The sequence below is a fragment of the Phycodurus eques genome, chromosome 13 (genome assembly GCF_024500275.1).
Source record: "Phycodurus eques isolate BA_2022a chromosome 13, UOR_Pequ_1.1, whole genome shotgun sequence".
Taxonomy (NCBI): Eukaryota; Metazoa; Chordata; class Actinopteri; order Syngnathiformes; family Syngnathidae; genus Phycodurus; species Phycodurus eques.
The window spans coordinates 400386-419012 of NC_084537.1; the positions used below are offsets into that span (position 1 = coordinate 400386).

The 18627-nt window shown below is 44.6% G+C and overlaps 3 protein-coding genes across 6 annotated transcripts in view; 1 reads left to right on the top strand and 2 right to left on the bottom strand.

The window, feature by feature from the left end:
• Positions 1-757: 757 nt before the first annotated feature.
• On the bottom strand, positions 758-5660 carry LOC133411553 (nucleophosmin-like). The gene is made up of 2 exons (XM_061694073.1): positions 5422-5660; positions 758-1000 (listed from the first exon to the last, which is right to left on the bottom strand). Exons 1-2 carry the CDS (start codon positions 5568-5570, stop codon positions 829-831), a joined length of 321 nt encoding a protein of 106 aa, XP_061550057.1. The 5' UTR covers positions 5571-5660; the 3' UTR covers positions 758-828.
• Positions 5661-5919: 259 nt separating this feature from the next.
• LOC133411830 (homeobox protein engrailed-2b-like) lies at positions 5920-8968 on the bottom strand. Its single transcript, XM_061694543.1, has 2 exons — positions 8548-8968; positions 5920-6236 (listed from the first exon to the last, which is right to left on the bottom strand). The coding sequence occupies exons 1-2, from the start codon at positions 8966-8968 to the stop codon at positions 5920-5922; spliced, it is 738 nt and encodes a 245-aa protein (XP_061550527.1).
• A 6233-nt stretch (positions 8969-15201) lies between these two features.
• Positions 15202-18627, top strand: part of paxip1 (PAX interacting (with transcription-activation domain) protein 1) — a 38498-nt gene continuing 35072 nt past the window's right edge. For all 4 annotated transcript variants that reach the window (XR_009769693.1, XM_061694422.1, XM_061694423.1 and 1 more), the window contains exons 1-5: positions 15202-15406; positions 16252-16386; positions 16811-16854; positions 16992-17055; positions 17250-17360. Coding sequence is in view for 3 of the 4 variants with exons in the window: in XM_061694422.1 (XP_061550406.1) it covers positions 15326-15406; positions 16252-16386; positions 16811-16854; positions 16992-17055; positions 17250-17360 (435 nt within the window). In the remaining variant the exon portion in view is untranslated. The remainder of the gene's footprint in view (positions 15407-16251; positions 16387-16810; positions 16855-16991; positions 17056-17249; positions 17361-18627) is intronic.

Below are 18627 nucleotides of genomic sequence, written 5' to 3' on the forward strand. Positions count from 1 at the left end.
AGTGAAATTAGAGTCAATGAGGCCTTTTTCTTATGACTCAATAATGTGCGTTTCTTGTAATAGGAGGAGGTCTGTTTTAAATGTACTGATATAATCATAATTCTCTTTGCCTGCGATCAAATGCCATTGACATTCCATGGCACAAAAGGTAAGTGTGAAATATAATGGGTGCGTGTATCATAATTATAAATAAATGGGGTACTATGTATTATTTATTGTTTTTTACAGTTTTCGGGAGATTTTTTTGGTATTGCGTTGACAAATGTTATTTAGAGTGGGTGGTAGAGATTCTATATTTTAAGTACAGCAAAGACAGGGTACGTAAAAGGCTAACGAACAAACACTGAAAGCAAACAGTGACAAGGGGATAATATGGTGTGCGGTGGTTGTTTGAAATGCGCAAGAAGAGTTTTGAGCGACTTGTGTGTTTAGTGTGTGTGTGTGTGTGGAAACAAGCAGAGCAGGAAAGCAGACCGATAGGAGTGAGAGAGAATTCATGCATGCGTGACTCCATGTTTTATTTGTGTTTATCTCCGCAAAAGTGGAAAGAATGACACAAACTACAATACACTTTTGACAATTCATAACGACAACATAATGATAAAAAAAAAAAAAAAAAAAGTACTTATCGAGAAGAGCCAGGGCGTGTCGTTGGCATCACGAAACTGTTGGCCGTCGATGTATAGCTACGACTAGCCACGGTCGTTTGCCTTTCTCACGGTGATTCTTCATCAACGGGTACAAGATTTTACGCCTCTCGTTGATTTCCTTGGGGAACTGCTCGTTCATTCCGAACAAAAGAGCCTTTGAGCTCACGACCTTTGGATTTCATAAACATGCTCTGCTAAAAGTGTCCAAACTCTGCAATGATGGGACGTGGTCGGTTTCCTGGATGAGGGCCTCCCAATCGGTGAACACGGTGGAAGGTAATCTTGCTGTATCTTGAGGGCGGACATCGTCAACTGTTGAATCTGCACCTCGCCGTCTTCCGGGGCGTTTTCTGGAATGCCCGGGAAAATGAGGTTGTCGCGCATGCTTCGTGATTCAATGTCCAGCGTAGTTTCTGTCATGATTTGATATTCCAGTCTAAGAGTTTGTACTTCCGCTGACGTTGACGTCGTGTTTGATCGAAAGCGCAATATTATCGAATCTTAGTTCTTTCACTTGTCGCATGAATTCCAAGCTCTTTCTGAATTCGGCGATCTCTTGGCGAAGCGAGGCAAGAGATCGCCTCCACCCCCAATTTGGTCTCTCATAGGTGAGGTATACCGATGACGGAAATGACAGGCCTCTCTCATCTTTTGAAGTGGGACAACTTGCACAATTGGTGACTGACTCAATACTGGTTTGCCCCACTATAGTTATGGTCTGCTGTATACAAGTGTCCAATATCCCACTCATGATTGCGACACAAACAAAACACGTGATTCATCGGTAAGTAAAATAAAGAAAGCTTGAAGTGAAATTGGTTTATAAATTGACCCCCGTTTCACTTAAAGCCACCAATATTGGTGAATAGAAAGAAGTGCTTGCGAGAGAGAGTTTTGTTTTGTCGTTTTTTGTTTGTTTTCATTTATTGAAGTTTTTGTTTTGTTTCCCCCCCCCCCGCTCATCTTTATAATGTATAAAGTTTGGTCACTGAGCTGTGGCATTAACTTGTATTCTAACAAGATTAAAATATATTTGTCCAGGAGATTAGCATAGTTAAGTCTCCCCTTTTTTGGCTTTTGGGGCGGCTGCAGCAGGCTTTGATCAGTGTAGCGCCGCAAGGCCCGGGCTTCGCCTGGCCATCTAAAGCCTGGGTGTGAAATTGGTCTGATGTCATCCCCCATTCTCCATCTTCTCCAGCTTTCAGGGCCGTAATTATATTTCCGCACCAAAAAGCCCCCGTCCCCTTCATTCCATATTTCAGGTTTGACTAGGAAGCGTTTTAGAGAACTATGGCTAAATGACTCCGTGGGGGAAGGGGAACTTGATGGGTCATCTTTTGTCTGTCAGACACACAGGAGACATCAGAACTTGTGTATATGTCCTCCTCTTTTCTCTATTCCAGTGATTCCCAACCACATCAGTGTGCCGTGAGCGCTCTTCAGGTGTGAAGTGGGAAATGATGAACATTTTACTTCATTGCTCAAAAACAAAATCCATCTCCAAGTCAAGTATCTTTATTCATCTATTTATGCCAGCGAGGCACCGTGACCGCGAGATGCTCCTCTGTTCGATGGCCGCAAGTACGCACAATAATTCATGTGTTCACCTTTGGTGGCATTTTTGTTTGTTGGTTTTTCAATTGTAAAATATGTGCCTTGGCTGGAGGTTGGAGCTCACTGCTCTATTTGTCTGCCATTTAGGACAAGTGAAAGGACATGAACTTTGGAGGGGAAAAGAAAAAAAAAAAAAAAAAAGTGCAGAAATAATTTTCTCCACAGTTTGAAAGTAACAGATTACAATAATCCCGTTGACCGTGGCTTGGGCATGGACAAGAAAGATGCACTGTAAAAACAACAACAACAACAACAGAAATCTAAAACAGTCATGAATGAAGTTGGAAAAACTTGAAAGTCTTCATTATTGAAACTCATTTCGTTGTTGTTAAATGCGGGGAAACCATCTTTCACGAAAGCAAAACTTGAAAAATGTCGTTGAATTGCCCAATTTAAAATGTTATTGAAGTTTGAATGTTGCTTTGACGTTTTGGACAATGAATTTAGTTTTTCGCAGTGTTGGGGGGAGAAAACACATATTTCTGGTTGGGGTTTGTGTTCTTTTGTTCAATGCTGTTGTCCACGTTCAGGACAAATGATAGCGGGGGGGGGAAAAAGGAGACTAAATCATTTCACGAGCAGAAAATACAACTGAGCGCATCTGCCTCGCAGTTCCGAGGACCGGGGTTCAAATCCCGGCCCCGCCCGCGTGGAGTTTGCACGTTTTCTCCGGGTACTCCGCTTTCTTTCCTCCCTCCCGCATCCCCGAAAGACGTGTGGCGGGTTGATTTGAGGACTCTAAATTGCCCTGAGGTGCGAGCGGTTGTTTGACTCGATGCGATTGGCTGGCGACCGGTCCGGGGTGTAGCCCGCCTCCTGCCCGTTAGCTGGGATCGGCTCCAGCGCGCCCGTGACCCGCGCAGAAAACGGACGGGTGGAAATACAAGTGTTGTTTCTCGAAAAGAGCAGGGTGGAAAGCGGGAGCTTTCGAAAGCTTGCTTGACTGATGCGCGTTTTACGTCTTGAGCCGTACAGTTCGAATTGGACCTTTTCCCCTGATAAGCACGTGTGACCTTTGACCTTTTTTGCTTCGTAAAAGTCTCTCTGTCGTGACGTACAATGACGTCCCTGTTACAAAAGGCTCTCGTTGAACGCATTCGCGTCACCCGCGTGAAATCTCATTTAGTGGCGGGAAGCATTCGAATGTGAAATAACGTGTCCTTTTCTCACCGATCTCGGCGGCGGCTCGGGCACCTGCCGCCATTTGCACGGACACCCGAAGTGTTTTGACCTTGGTCCAGGTTCTCTGGCGATCCGAGCCCTCTCAATTTACAAACACAGACCGCGGCTGTGTTCGGCGCCTTCCCCCTTCCTCGCTCCCAAGTCAAGGAAGGGCTCAGCTCATCAAGTCAGCGAGTGTCGGCTGTCACTTCCACATACGAGACGGCTCATAAAAGAAAATGCAGATGAAGTCCTCTCGCGGCCATTCATAGAGTCCGAGTCAAAGCTTCTGCTGAGGAGTCACCCGTAACTCTTGTCTCTTTCGTTTCGGGCAAACTTTTTTTTTTTCTTCCCCCCCGCTTTCGTTTTCTTTGCTAAAAGGAGATTCAAGGAAATATTTTCTTCCAAGCTCCCGTTTCTTCTCGCACGACAAAGTTTTTTTGCTGACACACCGTGGCTACGAGACTTTCTTTGTTATCTCAACCAATTGAATAACTATTGAGCCACAAATCGCAAAATCACATACATTATGACTTTTGATTTAGCCCAACTGTTGTTGAACACATTTTGGTGCCAGCACGAAAAGAGGTTTTACAGCTCGCGGTCTCAATAAACTTTCACTTGCATTCTTCACATTTGTGCAAAACAACCGCATTTGTTGTTTTTGTTTCTTCTTCCCCCCCTCATTTAGTGAGTGATTTCTGAACATTTCTATTTTTTTTTTGTATTATAAAGTTCTCTATTTTCGTATCTTGTGAAGAGCTCACATGTTCAGGGTAAAAAAAAAAGATATATTATTTGCATCAATATTCGATGGTGATTTCAATTTTTTTAACTAATATCTAACTTCCAAATATGCTATACGCAGCCCTGCCTGAAGATGTGTACTACTATATATGTATTATTCTGTCAAGTTTTCCCTCGTCTGCCACACACACACACACACACACACACACACATATATATATATATATATACATATATGTTGTGTGTCCGTCTCTACGTTATTGTTATGCAAATTGGTTCCAGATGACAGACTCATCGACTCGATTTACCGCTTTGCGAACCTTTATTTTTTTCGGGGGGGGGGGGGGGGGGGGTTGCCCGAAAGCATCTGTTGTTTCAAATAAAATCCCAACAATCGCTTTGCTCTGTTTTTATTTGGCCACACACTCAATTGAAAAATGGTTGACAAATAGGACCAACGCAAATGACTGATTTCAGCCTTTTGAATGTGAAAGTCCCGTTTGCCATGTACAAAACCCCAACCCTCGCTCATCACAACACTGCCGCATACTTGAGCGTATATTTACATCCTTTTAAGGCAAATGAGTTGACTTTTTTTTTTTATTCGATCCGTCGAGGAAAATATCGAAGAAGAAGAAAAAGAAACATTCACAGTATAGTAAGACCACCGTTTGGTTTGACTCTGCCCAGCAAAAAAAGGCCTTTGAGATGTTCGAGTCAACATACACTCGAATTATTGCAGGAAAACAAATAACTTATGTAAACACGAGTCCAACGTGGCTGTTTTATTATAAATACGAATATATTGATTTGTTGTTGTTGTTGTCGTTTTGTTTGTTTTTGTTCTGAAACGAATTGAAAGAACAAGTCGCTCGAACATTCGCGGATGCATGTAAATGTAGCCTATCGTAATCTAGGTCCATATGTTTTGGTGCCGTCGGAATGAAAAGCATGTTCCCTGAACGCACCGCGCGCGGGAGCTTCGTGGCACTTTTTGAATGGGATTTCCGTCCGAGATATGCAACTCCGCGCTCGCGAGACTGCCGACGAAATCGAAAAGGCGCGCTTCCAAAGGTGGGCCGCGCGGCGCCATTCGAGCGGACGCGAAGACGCTCGCGGCCGACACACGTCACACCCTTGCTGAGCAGAGATGTCGGAAGGCGGCAAAAAAAAAACAAAAAAAAAAACGACCAACTACAAATCTTTGGACTTCAGCATATAGTTTTTCGACTGAGGCTGCCGAACTCACTCAGTCAGTCCGCTTCTGCGTCTCCGGGCTCCGATTGGCTCTTCGTTCCTGTTCCGCGTCCAAAAAGTCTCCTCCTCCTCCTCCTCCTCGTCGTCGTCGTCGTCGTCGTCGTTGTTGTTGTTGTTGTCGTCGTCGTCTTTTTCCTCCATTTTTTTTTTTTGGAGGAGAGCGCGCAACAGCAAGCGCTTTGACTTGCAGTGAAACGTCAACCCAACCCGGAAGAGTTGCGAGTTGTTAAATGGCGACCCTCCAGGGCCTCCCGTGCGCCATGCAAGCATATTTTTTATTTGCCAAATATGATGCCGTGGCGCGCCCCCCCCCCCCCTCTCTCTCTCTCTCTCTCTCTCGCTCTCGCTCTCTCTCTCTCACGCACGCATCGCTCCGTGAGGACAAGCAGCCCACACTTGCAAATGGGTCGCACTCCCCCCGTTTGCAGTCCCGACGCCGGCATCCGAGCGCTTCCGACTGCAAGGTCGGTCTCGCCTCGCCTCGCCTCGGCTAGTCGCTGTCCGACTTGGCGTCCTTGGACGACGCGTGGTTGTACAGCCCCTGCGCCATCAGGCGCAGCGCCAGCGCGTTTTGATTCCCCGTGGCCTTTTTCATTTTGGCCCTTTTGTTCTGAAACCAGATTTTGATCTGAGATTCGTTGAGGCCGAGTTCCCGGGCCAGGTCCTGCCTCCGCCGCTCGGTCAGGTAGCGGTTCGTCTGAAACTCGCTCTTGAGTCTGTGGAGCTGCTCGACGGTGAAGGCCGTCCGGGGTCGCTTGTCTTCTTTGGTCGGGGTCCGAGCCCTCTTTGGCTTACGGGATCTGGGCCCTTGGGGATGGAAGGAGAAAGGAGTTGGAATCGAGCAGAAGACGGGACACGTTGGCCCCCGGTGGGAGCGCTGCTAAATGACCGCGGACAGGATTTGTACCAACTATTCCATCGCCGAGGCCAATCAGCTGCAGCGTTTGGCGAATTCGCCTCTGAGGGGGATTTTGGCGACGTGAGCTGTCGTTATTTCTGTCGACTCCGCGAAGCGGCCGCGGCCTTCGAATAGACCCCTGCGGTACATCTGCTTGTTGACGAAATTAAACGCCGCGAGGTGGCTCGTTTTCGGATCATTTCAGCAGTAACGGGGAAAGGCGAGGCCCGCTGAATTGCCTTTTCCACCGATCGGAATGGCAGAGGGCCACGAAAATAAGTGGCGCGGTTTCAGAGCTACGAACGAATATGTGCGCACTTTTGAAAGCGTCCGAACTATTTTATATCTGTTGTGTTGTACAAAGACAAAAGCGTAGTGGCTTGGGTTAGGATCCTTTTTGCGCTCATATCATCAGTTGGAAGGGCAAGCACGTCAATTGTGCAACTCCCACGAGGTTTGTGAAGCGGTTTTGGTCTTTCCGGCGGTAGAAAGTTTGGAATTCCAAAGTTTCCAATCAGCGAGGATGGATTAGCCTTTGCAATGAACGGCTGCAATTTGACATCCTCAAATCATTTTCCGACAAGAGGCTTTTCAGCATGGGAGACTAACCCATAGAAAACCGAGGGCGGCATTACAAATACTTATCTATTTCTATATCTATAATGTATTTATTTTATCATGATTATTATTTCTTAACGTCTTTACCGTTATCTATGAAATGAGGTGAAAAGGCCGCGTACGATGAAGCGGCATCACGCTCCAAGGTGTCGGCAAGTCCTCCGGCCCAGCGGGAAGGGGGAGGGGCCGCGGATGGGGGTGGGGCCACAATGGGGGCCATCCGTTTGAATGGGATGCCCGAAAAACGCACGATGGGCGCGCCTCTCGTGACTTTTGCCGACATCGCGAGGGAATCACAACCCCGAATTGGTGCCGGCATATTGCGGGCCAGCTGTGTCGAAGCACAAGCAAAAGTCTGGAGGGTCCTTACACCGCAAATGTGCACGCAGGGGGAGGGGGGGGGGGTGAAAATATGAAGCATCTCTGTGACGTCAGTGGTTCTGCTTCTTGGAGGCTGTATTTTTTTTTTTTTTTTTTTTGGGAGGGGGGGGGGGGGGTAGGCCGAAAGCAAGCCGCAGCCGCAGCCCCCCCGCCCCCTTTGCCAGGCCCATTGTGGCCATTTTCATCAGCTCGCATTGCCTTCATGAAAACTTTTCCTCTTTCCAAACAACACCCTAAGATTATATTTATTATAATATTTGTTTTAGTGGATAAAAAGCTGTCTTCCCCCCCCCATCTTTGGGGCGAACGTAGCATCAAAACATTTTGACAATGCAATGCGCGAAAGTATAGAAATGATTTTTTTGGGGGACGACGACGACGACGACGACATTAACGTGGACTTGATATTTGCATGTTTTTGTCCTTTTTGCAGTTTTGTGGCCTGCATTTCATCTCTTGAGGACTCAACACTCTGACTTTTTTTTTTTTTTTAGACACCCTCCATTGTCAAAAATATGCTAATAGAATATTAACAAAGAAGACTCGGGAACAATGGCGTTAAACTTGGTTTCACTTGACTTTTATTCACATTCGATTTGCTTTTGCAGCGTATTCTTTTCCAACTTCATTTCCAGGACACTACGACACGTTCAGATTTGTATTTGGGGATTTTCAATTCGAAATGAGGTCTTTGTTATAACAATGTCTCCTTATATTTGAAAGCATAGAGAGAGAAAAAAAAAAAAAAAAAAGAAGGTATAAGTGAACAATTCGATTGTTATGATCATGATATTATATGAAAAGTAAGCTCTGATCAAGATAACGCGCTCTATGACGGCAGAATAATTGGTTTATCAATGTGACAAGAAAAATGCGCATTAAATTGGAGGCTGCGGATGTTAAGCGCAGAGAAAGAAAATCATCTTGAGCTTTGACGTTGTTTTCGAGTCCTGAAACTTTGGCCCCCCCCCCCAAAAAAAAAAAAGTTGCAATCTCGTTTGCAGCTCTTTATTACAAAGGATTGTTTGAATGCAAGCTCCGTCCTTTTGTGTCCAATAATTGCTTTTCTTTTTTTTTTTTTTTTTGTCCTCGTACAGATTCGATGAAAAGGAAAACACCAATATATATATATATATATATATATATATATATATATATATATATATATATATATAAATATAGATGAATATTGAATTAGTTTGTTTGTTTTTTTGCACCAACCTGCCGACGGACGGTCCGAGTAGCGGGTACAATAAACCCAGGCGGGCCACAGCATCTGCTTGCCCCCGTCGGACGCCGAGCCGGCCCTCGGGCTGCCGCAGCGGACCTTCTCGGTCTCCTCCGTGCCGATCGGTTCCGTCCCGCGGGGATGCTTGCCGTCGGATGATGCGGAGTCGCCCCCGACTCCTGCTGCCGCCGCTCGCGCGCCAACACCGGGGTTGGCGATTCGGGGGTCTCTTCTCGCGAGTCCCTCTCGGATCGGAGTGCCGCTTTTTCGCTTCCGACCGAAATCCGGTCTCAAAATGTCGTCGATGTAAAAGTTGGTGATCCTGTGGCACTGCTGGTGGCCAGCTGGCACGATAAGAGGCAGGATGGCCCGATTGGACTCCTGCTCGGGGTCTCCGCGAGCATTTTCCTCCATGCCGATGATAGCGCCCGTCCCTGCTCGCAACTTATTCAGCAAAGTGGAAATCCGGTCTAATGATGCGCCCTTGCAGGTTTACTTTCCAAAAAAAAAAAAAACTGCAAACCAAATCGTTTATTAGCAGAGCAGCAACAACGACAGACAAAACGAAAAAAAAAAAAAAATCCTCGTTCGGTTTCAGATCCAAATTCGTTCGCTTTGTTTAGCGGTTGGCTCTTTTCTTTCCTTTTGAAGAGTTCCCCCGCATTTTGGATGCTCTCAGCCTTAAAACGCTCACATGCGGATGACGCTCAAATACGTTCGCGCAGGATTGGCTCCTTATTTCTGATTGGCCGACAATCGTTGTACTTCGGCACGCTGAGACGCGTGTCTTGGACCAATAGAGATGCGGGGGTCCTGTCACGTGACGTTCCCGGAATCGCTCCGTCCCGTACGCGCGCCGCGTTCAGGTCCCACCCAGAAATGTTACTGCTGAGCTGAAGAGCATCGACGCGCGGGGGGAACTTCTTCGTGTCGTCATGCACGTCCCTCACACGTGATTCAGATGCCGTAAACCGACGTCACGCTCCCCTCTTCTCCAGCGCGACGAAAACGGAATCATAGATGCCACTTGACCAGATTTCCTAAATGCAAAGGGCCTTTTCCAGTGAAGTTGCGAAATAAAATGCGCGAAGTGAGGCGAAACAATCAAACATCCAAACTCAGATCGATTTATTTCCTTCAAATCGTCGCCAAAGTCATTCAGGTCGCAGCTCGAATAGGAAATGACAATGCTGCACTTTGGCGCATTTTAAATGATGATTATTATTGTTTTGTATTATTGTTCATCAAAAACGAAACAATAAAATATGACTGACGGAAAAGAATCGTTTATGAAAACCAGGCGACACTTTTCTCTTGCACATTTCAAATTCCATCCAGTTTCCAGAAGGTTGTTGCGGTTATTTTCGGAGACCAACTCGGTTTCGTCATTTTCCGATGGAGCCTGAAGGCAACGCCGGGTGTCAGCCTTTGCTAATCTTAAAAAAAAAAAAAAAAAAACACAAGACGCCACAACGTGCTTGGTGGCAACAGCTGCGAGTCGTGTGCATAAAAGCGGCAATATGGAACTCTTGTCAAGCACGTGACGCTCCGGACTGGCCAGTGACGCCTTCAAGTCCGCGCGCGCGCACACTGATCCCTGAGAGCGGCTCAATCAGATGACGTCACGAGTCACTTCTGAGCTCTAGAGAGTAGATAGTTTGGCCATTTGCATTCTTTGCTAAATGGATTGTTTTATAATACAGGAATTTATAGATTGGATTGGATTAGTTAGATAGATTTGATCTATCTCTCTATCTATCTATCTATCTATCTATCTATCTATCTATCTATCTATCTATCTCTCTATCTATCCTTCTCGAATTGAAACGTTACAAACGTCGACGATTCACATGAGCCGCCACGTCGAAGGGCTCCCGGAGCGGCCCGGAACGAAAACCTCGTCACGTTAGTGACGCGCCTCACTCCACTCGACGGAATATTCGGTTTTGCGGTCAGAAGGGTCACTGGAATTGGGGCGGAAAACAACAACAACAAGAAGATACTTTCCAAATGGCAAAATGAACTGGCCCTTTACCGAAACGACGATGTGTTTTTCTCGGAAGAGTTCATGCTAGACAAGTCAGATTGGAAGACGGACCGATAGCCTATTGTCGAATTCTCAATTTATTAGGAGTTTTTTGGATATATACATACAAAAAATACGTGTGTGTGTGTGTGTGTGTGTTCAAAATAACGGAACATTCATTCATGTTCCGTCGCGCTTCTCCTCACTCGGGTCGCGGGCGTGCCCGAGCCCATCCCAGCTGTCTTCGGGCGACCGGTTCCGGGTACGCCCGGAACCGGTCGCCAGCCAATCGCATTCATGGAAGATTTCTTTGTCGAATCCATTGTCTTTGTCGTCACAGGTGTCTGTTTATTGTCGTATTTGTTTTGCATCCGAAGAAGCTCAAGTGACTTTTGGTGAGTCTTTCAAATCGAAACAATACGTGTGTCACTTTTAGGCCGTTTTAGAAAACTAAATGGGGAATTTTGCATTCATTTTTGCGACGTCGTCTTCAGGCGATGACTTCAAATCTCGTTGGTCCTTCCTTCTTTTAAACGGGTTTTGTCCACACGTTACGAAAGCGCTAGATGTTGCTCGAAGTATTTATTTTGGACATTTCTTGAAGCCAACATTGGTCACGTTTCAATTTGAAAGGTTGAAGAATTGTCAAATCAGAAAGCAAATATCTGAAAATTGTCCCGTGCTTTAAGTGTTAAAATCGACGTCGGAATCCGAAAGGACGAGCCCAAAGTTAATAAAAGGTAAAGAAAATCTCTTTGTGTTGTTTTTGTGTTGTGAAAGACACACGTATCTTTCTCCTTTGCACCGAATTCTATCGAGCGATATACAATACAAATGTCATCAGTTCCATTTGAAAACTTGAATTTGATCATGAGTCACAATATCTCCCCCCCAAAAAAAAAAAAAAAAAAAAGAACATCCGGGTAATATAACGGTGCAGAAACAATCGATTTATTTGCGTCCCTTCGGTTTTTATTGCCATATTTCATCCCCAAAATAATGTGCAACGCTCCAATGTTGTTTTTGGGATTTTGATATTAGACTTAGTACAGCACGATTGAGTTTTTGGGATTTTCCATAGAGCTGCGGAGGCTTGAGACCAATGGATGCAGTTGAAAAAAAATAACGACATAACTTTCATCCGAGGTTGGAAGTCAATGTTTTACCTGCGACAGATTTGGACGGCGGAGCGACGTCCCCTCAGAGGACCCGGCTCAAGTGCCTCATCCTGACTCCGCTGCAAACGCAACCCGTCGAAAATCATTTCCGTCAAGTGGACTTCGGTCGATGCGGCGCTCTGAAGATAAGAGGCGGGCTTTGTGGTGCTCTGAATGGCGCTGTCTCCCACATTGTGCGGGTGCCCACATGTGAGATGAGTCAAGGGACAAAGCAGAGGTCAGCCAGTACCGTCAGCTTCCTGTCCACCTCACAAAACCGCCCAGAGGGGGAGGAGGGACGAGAGGGGCTCCGGGGTTAGGGGACACTTCCTATTCCGCTCTGTGCGCGCTGTTTACACGGGGACGGGGGAATTAGTGCGAGGCCACACAATAATCGCACGCGCTCTAACGCATCCTGGTGGGAAATGGAGAAGGTTTCGTTTGGATATGCCATACGGCATATTCCGGTGTGCGCTACACTACTGCGTTGGACGCTCCTGCGAAATCTGCGTCTCAGACGGCGTCTTTTAGCCGTGCGCTTCGGTTCAGAAGGTGGCGGAGGTTGCTGAAAAACCGGTTCAGACAGTGGACTCTTGTGACCACCATCCATGATGTCCATTCCATTTTCGATAGGATAAACGTTCTAGCTGCAGAAGACCGCTTGCAACATCTGTTTCTATTAAGCTCAAATACAAAACTGTGCCCTTTTACGCGTGTGTGTACACGCGCGCCCTGTATGTACGTGTGGTAGATATAGAGTGCTGTGCTCATGAAAAGTCCTTTCATCTCACTTTTAATTGGATTATGACTCAGACCTGTTTGACACTGCAATTGACTGACTGATGTAACCTTCCTCCAGATAGCGTCTTCTTTCGCAGCCTAGCTAGCGCTCAACTGATGACTGTATTACTGTTATTTGCCATTTGCGGCGTGTAGAAATCCTCATCCTGAGAGCGTTTCCAATCAGTTCCCCATGAAGTACAGCGGCGACACACAGTTGTTGCAGTTAAGAGTATCGCCTATCATCTCGTCCAAGTATTGTAACGGATTTGATGGCACGCACGTGCCCGGCGAGCTCCATTCTCCCGACGAATGAACCCAAATCTGAGCTGACGCTCACCTGAAGACACTTGTCCTCTGGCACCGTCTGCTTTTCCAGCACCGCTCGGGGCTCGCGTGCGTTTCAGCCCGGAGCGCTGACAGCGTGTTGAAAAGGCCGTCGAGTAGGCTTGTTACTATCCGTCAGCGCTTTAATCCCGCTGATCGCCGTGCCGTGGATAAACCCGGTGTGAAAGCAGCCCGCGGTCCCGACCGATGGGCCTCCCTGTCTCCAGCAGAGCTTGGCAGCCTGGACTGATGCGTGGTCCTGCATGAGTTCACAGCAGTCATGGGTAACAAAGGGAGGTTTTGCTCCACTGCTTCTTCAATTTTCAAAGGTCTCTCAAACTTTCGCCTCAATAGGGAAAAGGAAGCATCACAGTGAGTGATTCCTGAAGCTTTGTGTTGCGTTTGAAGTGACACACCGAGACACCAAATATGAGGCTACGAACGCAACCAGATATTCTCGTCCCAGGGTGTCCATCCTTCATGTATGTTTATATTCATTGACATTCCGTTGATTGAAACCCAACCCTTTTTTTTTTATTTTTTAAGAATGCATGTAAACCAGGGGTGTCACGGTTCGTTTTAGAAATTTGGATCACGATTTGTGGTTCCCGATTCGATTCAAGGATGATATCGCTTCATTTTGAACGATACGATCCCAAAAGATTCAGTGGCTTAAAATCGATTCGGTAATTCACTGTGCCTGCGAAATAAATACAAATACATTCACATTGTATTTGAATAAGGTGCAATCATCACGGGCAATTTAGAGTCTTCAATCAACCTACCGTGCACCTTTTGCAAACTCCACACTGGCGGGGCCGGATTTGAACCCCGGTCCTCAAAACTGTGAGGCAGATGTGTCGTTACTTCTTTTGTTTTCAACATCATATAATAACATCAAAAACAAAGTGCAACCAACGACATTTCTTCAGGTCGAATCAGCAGGTTTACCCGCTACTTTACCTTTTGTCTTTGAACATCATATAATTATCATACTAAAAAATAAAGTGCAACCAACATTTCTTAAGGTTGAATTAACAGTGTTAACTGTCTGACCTGTACGGTGGCCTGGAAGTGCAAAACAATACAACAAATTGTGAAAGCCAAAACACTTTTACATTTCAGGAAACAAATGAACAAAAGCAATGACACCTGCTTTTCAGAAAACGAACGAACGCACGGCAAAATACTGTTACATTTAAGAAAACACGTTAACAAAAGCCCCCCCCCCCCGTCCTGCCTAAATTGTGTTACACACAATGTTAGTCCGACGCAGTCTACTACAGTACAGATTGGTGCAAATTTGGGTTTAAATCAACGGCAACAGGAATCCCTGCTCTATGCATTGCTCACCGGACATCCTCACTTCACACCTCCACCGCAAGTTCGACCTGCTTTACGAAGGCTTACCTCTACCTTGTTTTCCTTTTCTCCGCATTGTTTCCCGACCGTTAGAGTTCCCGAAATTTGATCGAACAGCCACCGCCTGTATCGTTGGGATCTACCTCTGGGATCTAGGACTCTTATTTAATTCCTGTAGCGACCTTCAGATTACGAAACCTCCAGGTTTTCGTCACATGTAAAAAGAGAGGTGGTGCCCCTTTACGAGATACAATGATTGATTCAAACGTAAAATCACGGCAAACCGGAAGTAACGCAGGCGTCGCTTCCGGCTCATTCTTTTCTCCTAAGTTAGTTCCGTTTGCATCCAAACCTATTGGTGTCAAAATATTGGGTTCTTTTTTAAACTTATTTTAATGTCTGAAAGCGAGTCATCGAAATTTAAAAGTGTGATTAATTTGATTTAAGCAATTGACCGATTGACAGCCCTGATATATGCATATATGTATATATTTATGAATATATTACTATTAATTTTATTTGTATTTATTTACAGTATAGTTTTAAAGCCTGATGACAACCCTTTTGCTAACTGAAGTGTACTTCAGTTCAGAAGTAAAGTTCTCTTCTCTTTTAGAAATCTCTGTCCCCGTAACATTACAATGAATGGGATTGTTTTTTCTCAATCTACAGTTAATGGGAGAAATAGAAAGAGTTACGAAAAAATAAGGCAAAATATTAGCCTGAACAGTATTGCATTATTTATATTACAAAAAATACTTCGGATCTCGAGATCCACTAAATGCTTTTTGTGTAATTAATACTTTCTGGAATGAATTGATGTGCTGAAGTTAAGGGCGTGTGGGCGTGTGTGTGTGTGTGTGTGTGTGTGTGTGTGTGTGTGTGTGTGTGTGTGTGCGTGTGCGTGTGTGTGTGCGTGGAAAAAAAAAAGACCTTTCGATTCAAACACCCCTCTTCTTTTGAGAATGGTGTCGCCCGCGGCGCGCTCAGCGATTTGGCGCTTGAGTAGCTCGGCTCTTACTGCAAGCTCCGTAGCAGCCGCAGTAACGGACAGTTGTTTTAAACTGTGTCGCTTTGGGCTGGTGTAAGTGTTTTATCATACGACCTTAATGGATAAACATGTCTGAAGAGGAAAGTACGGTTGTTGGTGAACTTTTTAAAGATGTCAAATTCTACGTGGTTGGGGACATTGACCCGAAGGTGAGGCTGTGTGGATGTTAGCTTCTCTTAGCTAGAGTGATAGCATGCTAACCTTTTAGCACCATTGAATCTCAATAGGTTTTGTTGCACAAGCTAAGTCGCTGGCTAACATGCTGTCAGGCTACGTTTGAAATGGAGCGTTTGCTGTTTAGCGAACATCGAATTCAAGGGCGACACTGCGTCTCTTTCTATCGTCGCAGTATGGCGACAGTTCGGGTTAAGAACTTTGCTCTATTAGCAACGCCTTATTTTGCACAGCGCTGAAGTGCACTGACTCTTGAGTTTCACTCGCGTGTATGCTTAGCTACTAGATAATCGCGCTGGTTTATAGCTCTAATGTCTCCCGGTTTGATAATGTATGTTACATTGATTTCTTTTAAATATAGAATCGGTAATACTGATTTGATTGTGTCGAGCCATGTTAAAGTACCGAGGAGGATAAGTTTGACATGTTGAACAGTGATCATTTGCATCAACCTGTGACTGTCAACATTTTACTCAGTCGAGCGTCCGCTGCGTTGTACTTCCTGCCAAATAGTGTACCGTTGTGTCCGCTTCATCATGCCTCTTCACGAAATATGGTTTTACCTGCTTGCCGAATGCAGAAGTAGGTTGCGCATGAAGCGGAGTGTTTTGTTCTTCTGAAATCAGTTGTGAGAAAAGAATAAAATGGACGCATGGTGTTTTGGTTGGAACTATGATGACATATGAAAGTCAAGTGGGTGTGACTCAAATCATTGCGTTGGGAATGGAATATTTTGTCAGATAACCGTCCTTAGACTAGGAGGAATTCTTGTTTTTGGCCTTTCTTGGAAATGAATAAATTTACACTCCTGATATTTTAGGTGGTGCAGCTGTTGAAAGACGGAAAAGGCAAAGAAGTCTCCTACAATGCTTTGGCCACTCATATTATTGCAGAGGATGGGGACAACCCAGAAGTGGGGGAATCTCGTGAGGTTTTTGATCTGCCTGTGGTCAAGGTAAGAAATGTACCTGAGTAAGGGTTTATTGCACATTGAAGTGGACACACAATGCTCAGTGGTGGAAAGCCTTTGTTTTCGGTTATCCAAGTGAATGCTTTGTTACAGTGGAAAATCTGAAAAAAAATCAAAATAATTCTTTAACACATTCACTGCCATTGACGGCTTTAGAAGTCAAATATCCATGTTAACTGGGAAGGCTGGCAGTGAATGAGTTAATTGTTGTCCATGATGATCTACCATGAACCCTTGCATCGGTGGATGCTATGATGTTTTGTAGATTTTTATTTTTTATTTTTTTTTTTGGGACATTTAAAAGAAATAAAGTTTAGTCTCTTCGGTCTGCTAAGCAGAGAAAGTCATGTCCTGTATATGGTGGTTATTTTAAAGGCATGATTAACTCAAAAGCATCCATGTTTTCCAGCCATCCTGGGTGATCCTCTCGGTTCGATGTGGAGACCTGTTACCGTATCCTTCCAAGATGTACAATTTATGCAGTTTTGGTCCCGAGAATGCATTTCTTGATGTGATTGCAGAACATTTTTTTCAAAAAACGTTTCTAAGACTGTTGAGTATTTACATTTTCATAACTAGTAACCCCATAGAGTTACAGGGTTCTCTCCAGAATCAGGACAGATATTCTTTGGAGTGACAGCCTGTCTTCCTCGTGTGAGTGAATGTGGAAAATACTAATTTCTGAAATATTTGGGACTAAACATAGTAGACCGTGTGATATTATTGGTCACAATGTCATGTAAGAACACTATTATAATTTCTATATTAAAAGACAATTTGTTTCTTGTTTAGAGTTAGAATTTCCCTTGTAATTGTGTACTGCTGCTTGACTGCTTGTTTCTCCACAGCTTCCAGATGACCTCAATGCATTGTGGGCATATGTAACCTTTTATGGTGGAGAATGTCAGCTTAACCTTAACAAAAAGGTGACACACTTGGTGGTGAATGAACCAAAGGGGGTAAGTGGAAGCGCCGTGTTTGATCTTGACAGTGTCTGTATGTTTTTTCATTGTATTTCACTGTGGGAATCTAGAACTTACATTAGTTGTCCATCAGCTGCTTCTGCTGCAGAGATATTTAGTCCACAGAACTTGTCAACTTATCTCTCCTTTTTTTTTTTTTTTTTTTTTAATGAATCACGATTTATTTTTTTCCTTTTCCCCTGAAAGAATCAATACTGTTTGAAATGTATCATTTTCAGTTGAACTCTGTTCACGTATGTGTCTACATGGCTGCCTCACAGTCAAAGGTTCTGGTTTTAAAACTCAGCTCTGACCTTTCTATGTGGAGTTTATGTTGTTGCTGTGCTTGTCCGAGACTCTAAATTGACCGTATGAGTCGAAAGAGTAAATGGTGCTTCTCTCACACAGTCACTTGAGTTAGGTTCCATCTTACCTGTGATCTAGAATCGGATAAGCGAGGTAACATGATGAATGGCTGTCTCTCTATGATGTCATAGTGTGCCGTTATCTTGTTACGTGAGACTAGGTGTGTAACGGATCAAAAAACTCACGGTGTCACTGTTTTGAATTATAGATGGGATCATTTTTCGGATCAGCAAAAGCAGAAGAAAAAGGAAGGAAAACAAGACGAATTGAACTTTGTCCTCCATCTATGTTGTAAAACACTTTTGCTCTTTGACAAAAACAAGATCCAACTCAAAATGTAAAATATGGCCATTTAAATGATATGAAAATAACTTAAAGCGCAATATAAGGCATGATACCCTTCCCCTTTTAGACTGAATGATTGGAAAAAGTTCTCAGTGCAGTTTAAGGAACATACTCTTAATTTAAACAGAGTGAATTAAACACTGGCCTATGTCCACATCATTGAAAAATAAATGTATGAAAGCAAAGAATAGCTGATCTTATAATTTTGCATTGTCTGTGGTGACTGGGATATTTGTAGTGGGTCTCTATAGCTTCCAGTCCGTCACTACTTCTGTCAGGAGGTTCACCTGTGCCAGATTTGTGCCTGTGTGTGCTGCACGGGACTCCTTTCCATTCCATTATGATGTTGTAAGTGACTTCGGTTACCCTGGAAGTCCACCCATTTGTGGTGAGCGCGACAATGGTTTCTGTATATGCGCGATAATTTGTCCACCTTTTTGTCTTTTCCTGCTCATAAAGACTCAAATCGTCATACTGAAGTGGATGCGCGACAGGATTTCATAACGTTTTCTTGCACAACAGAGTATGTTGGAGTATGTTGTTCACGTCTTCA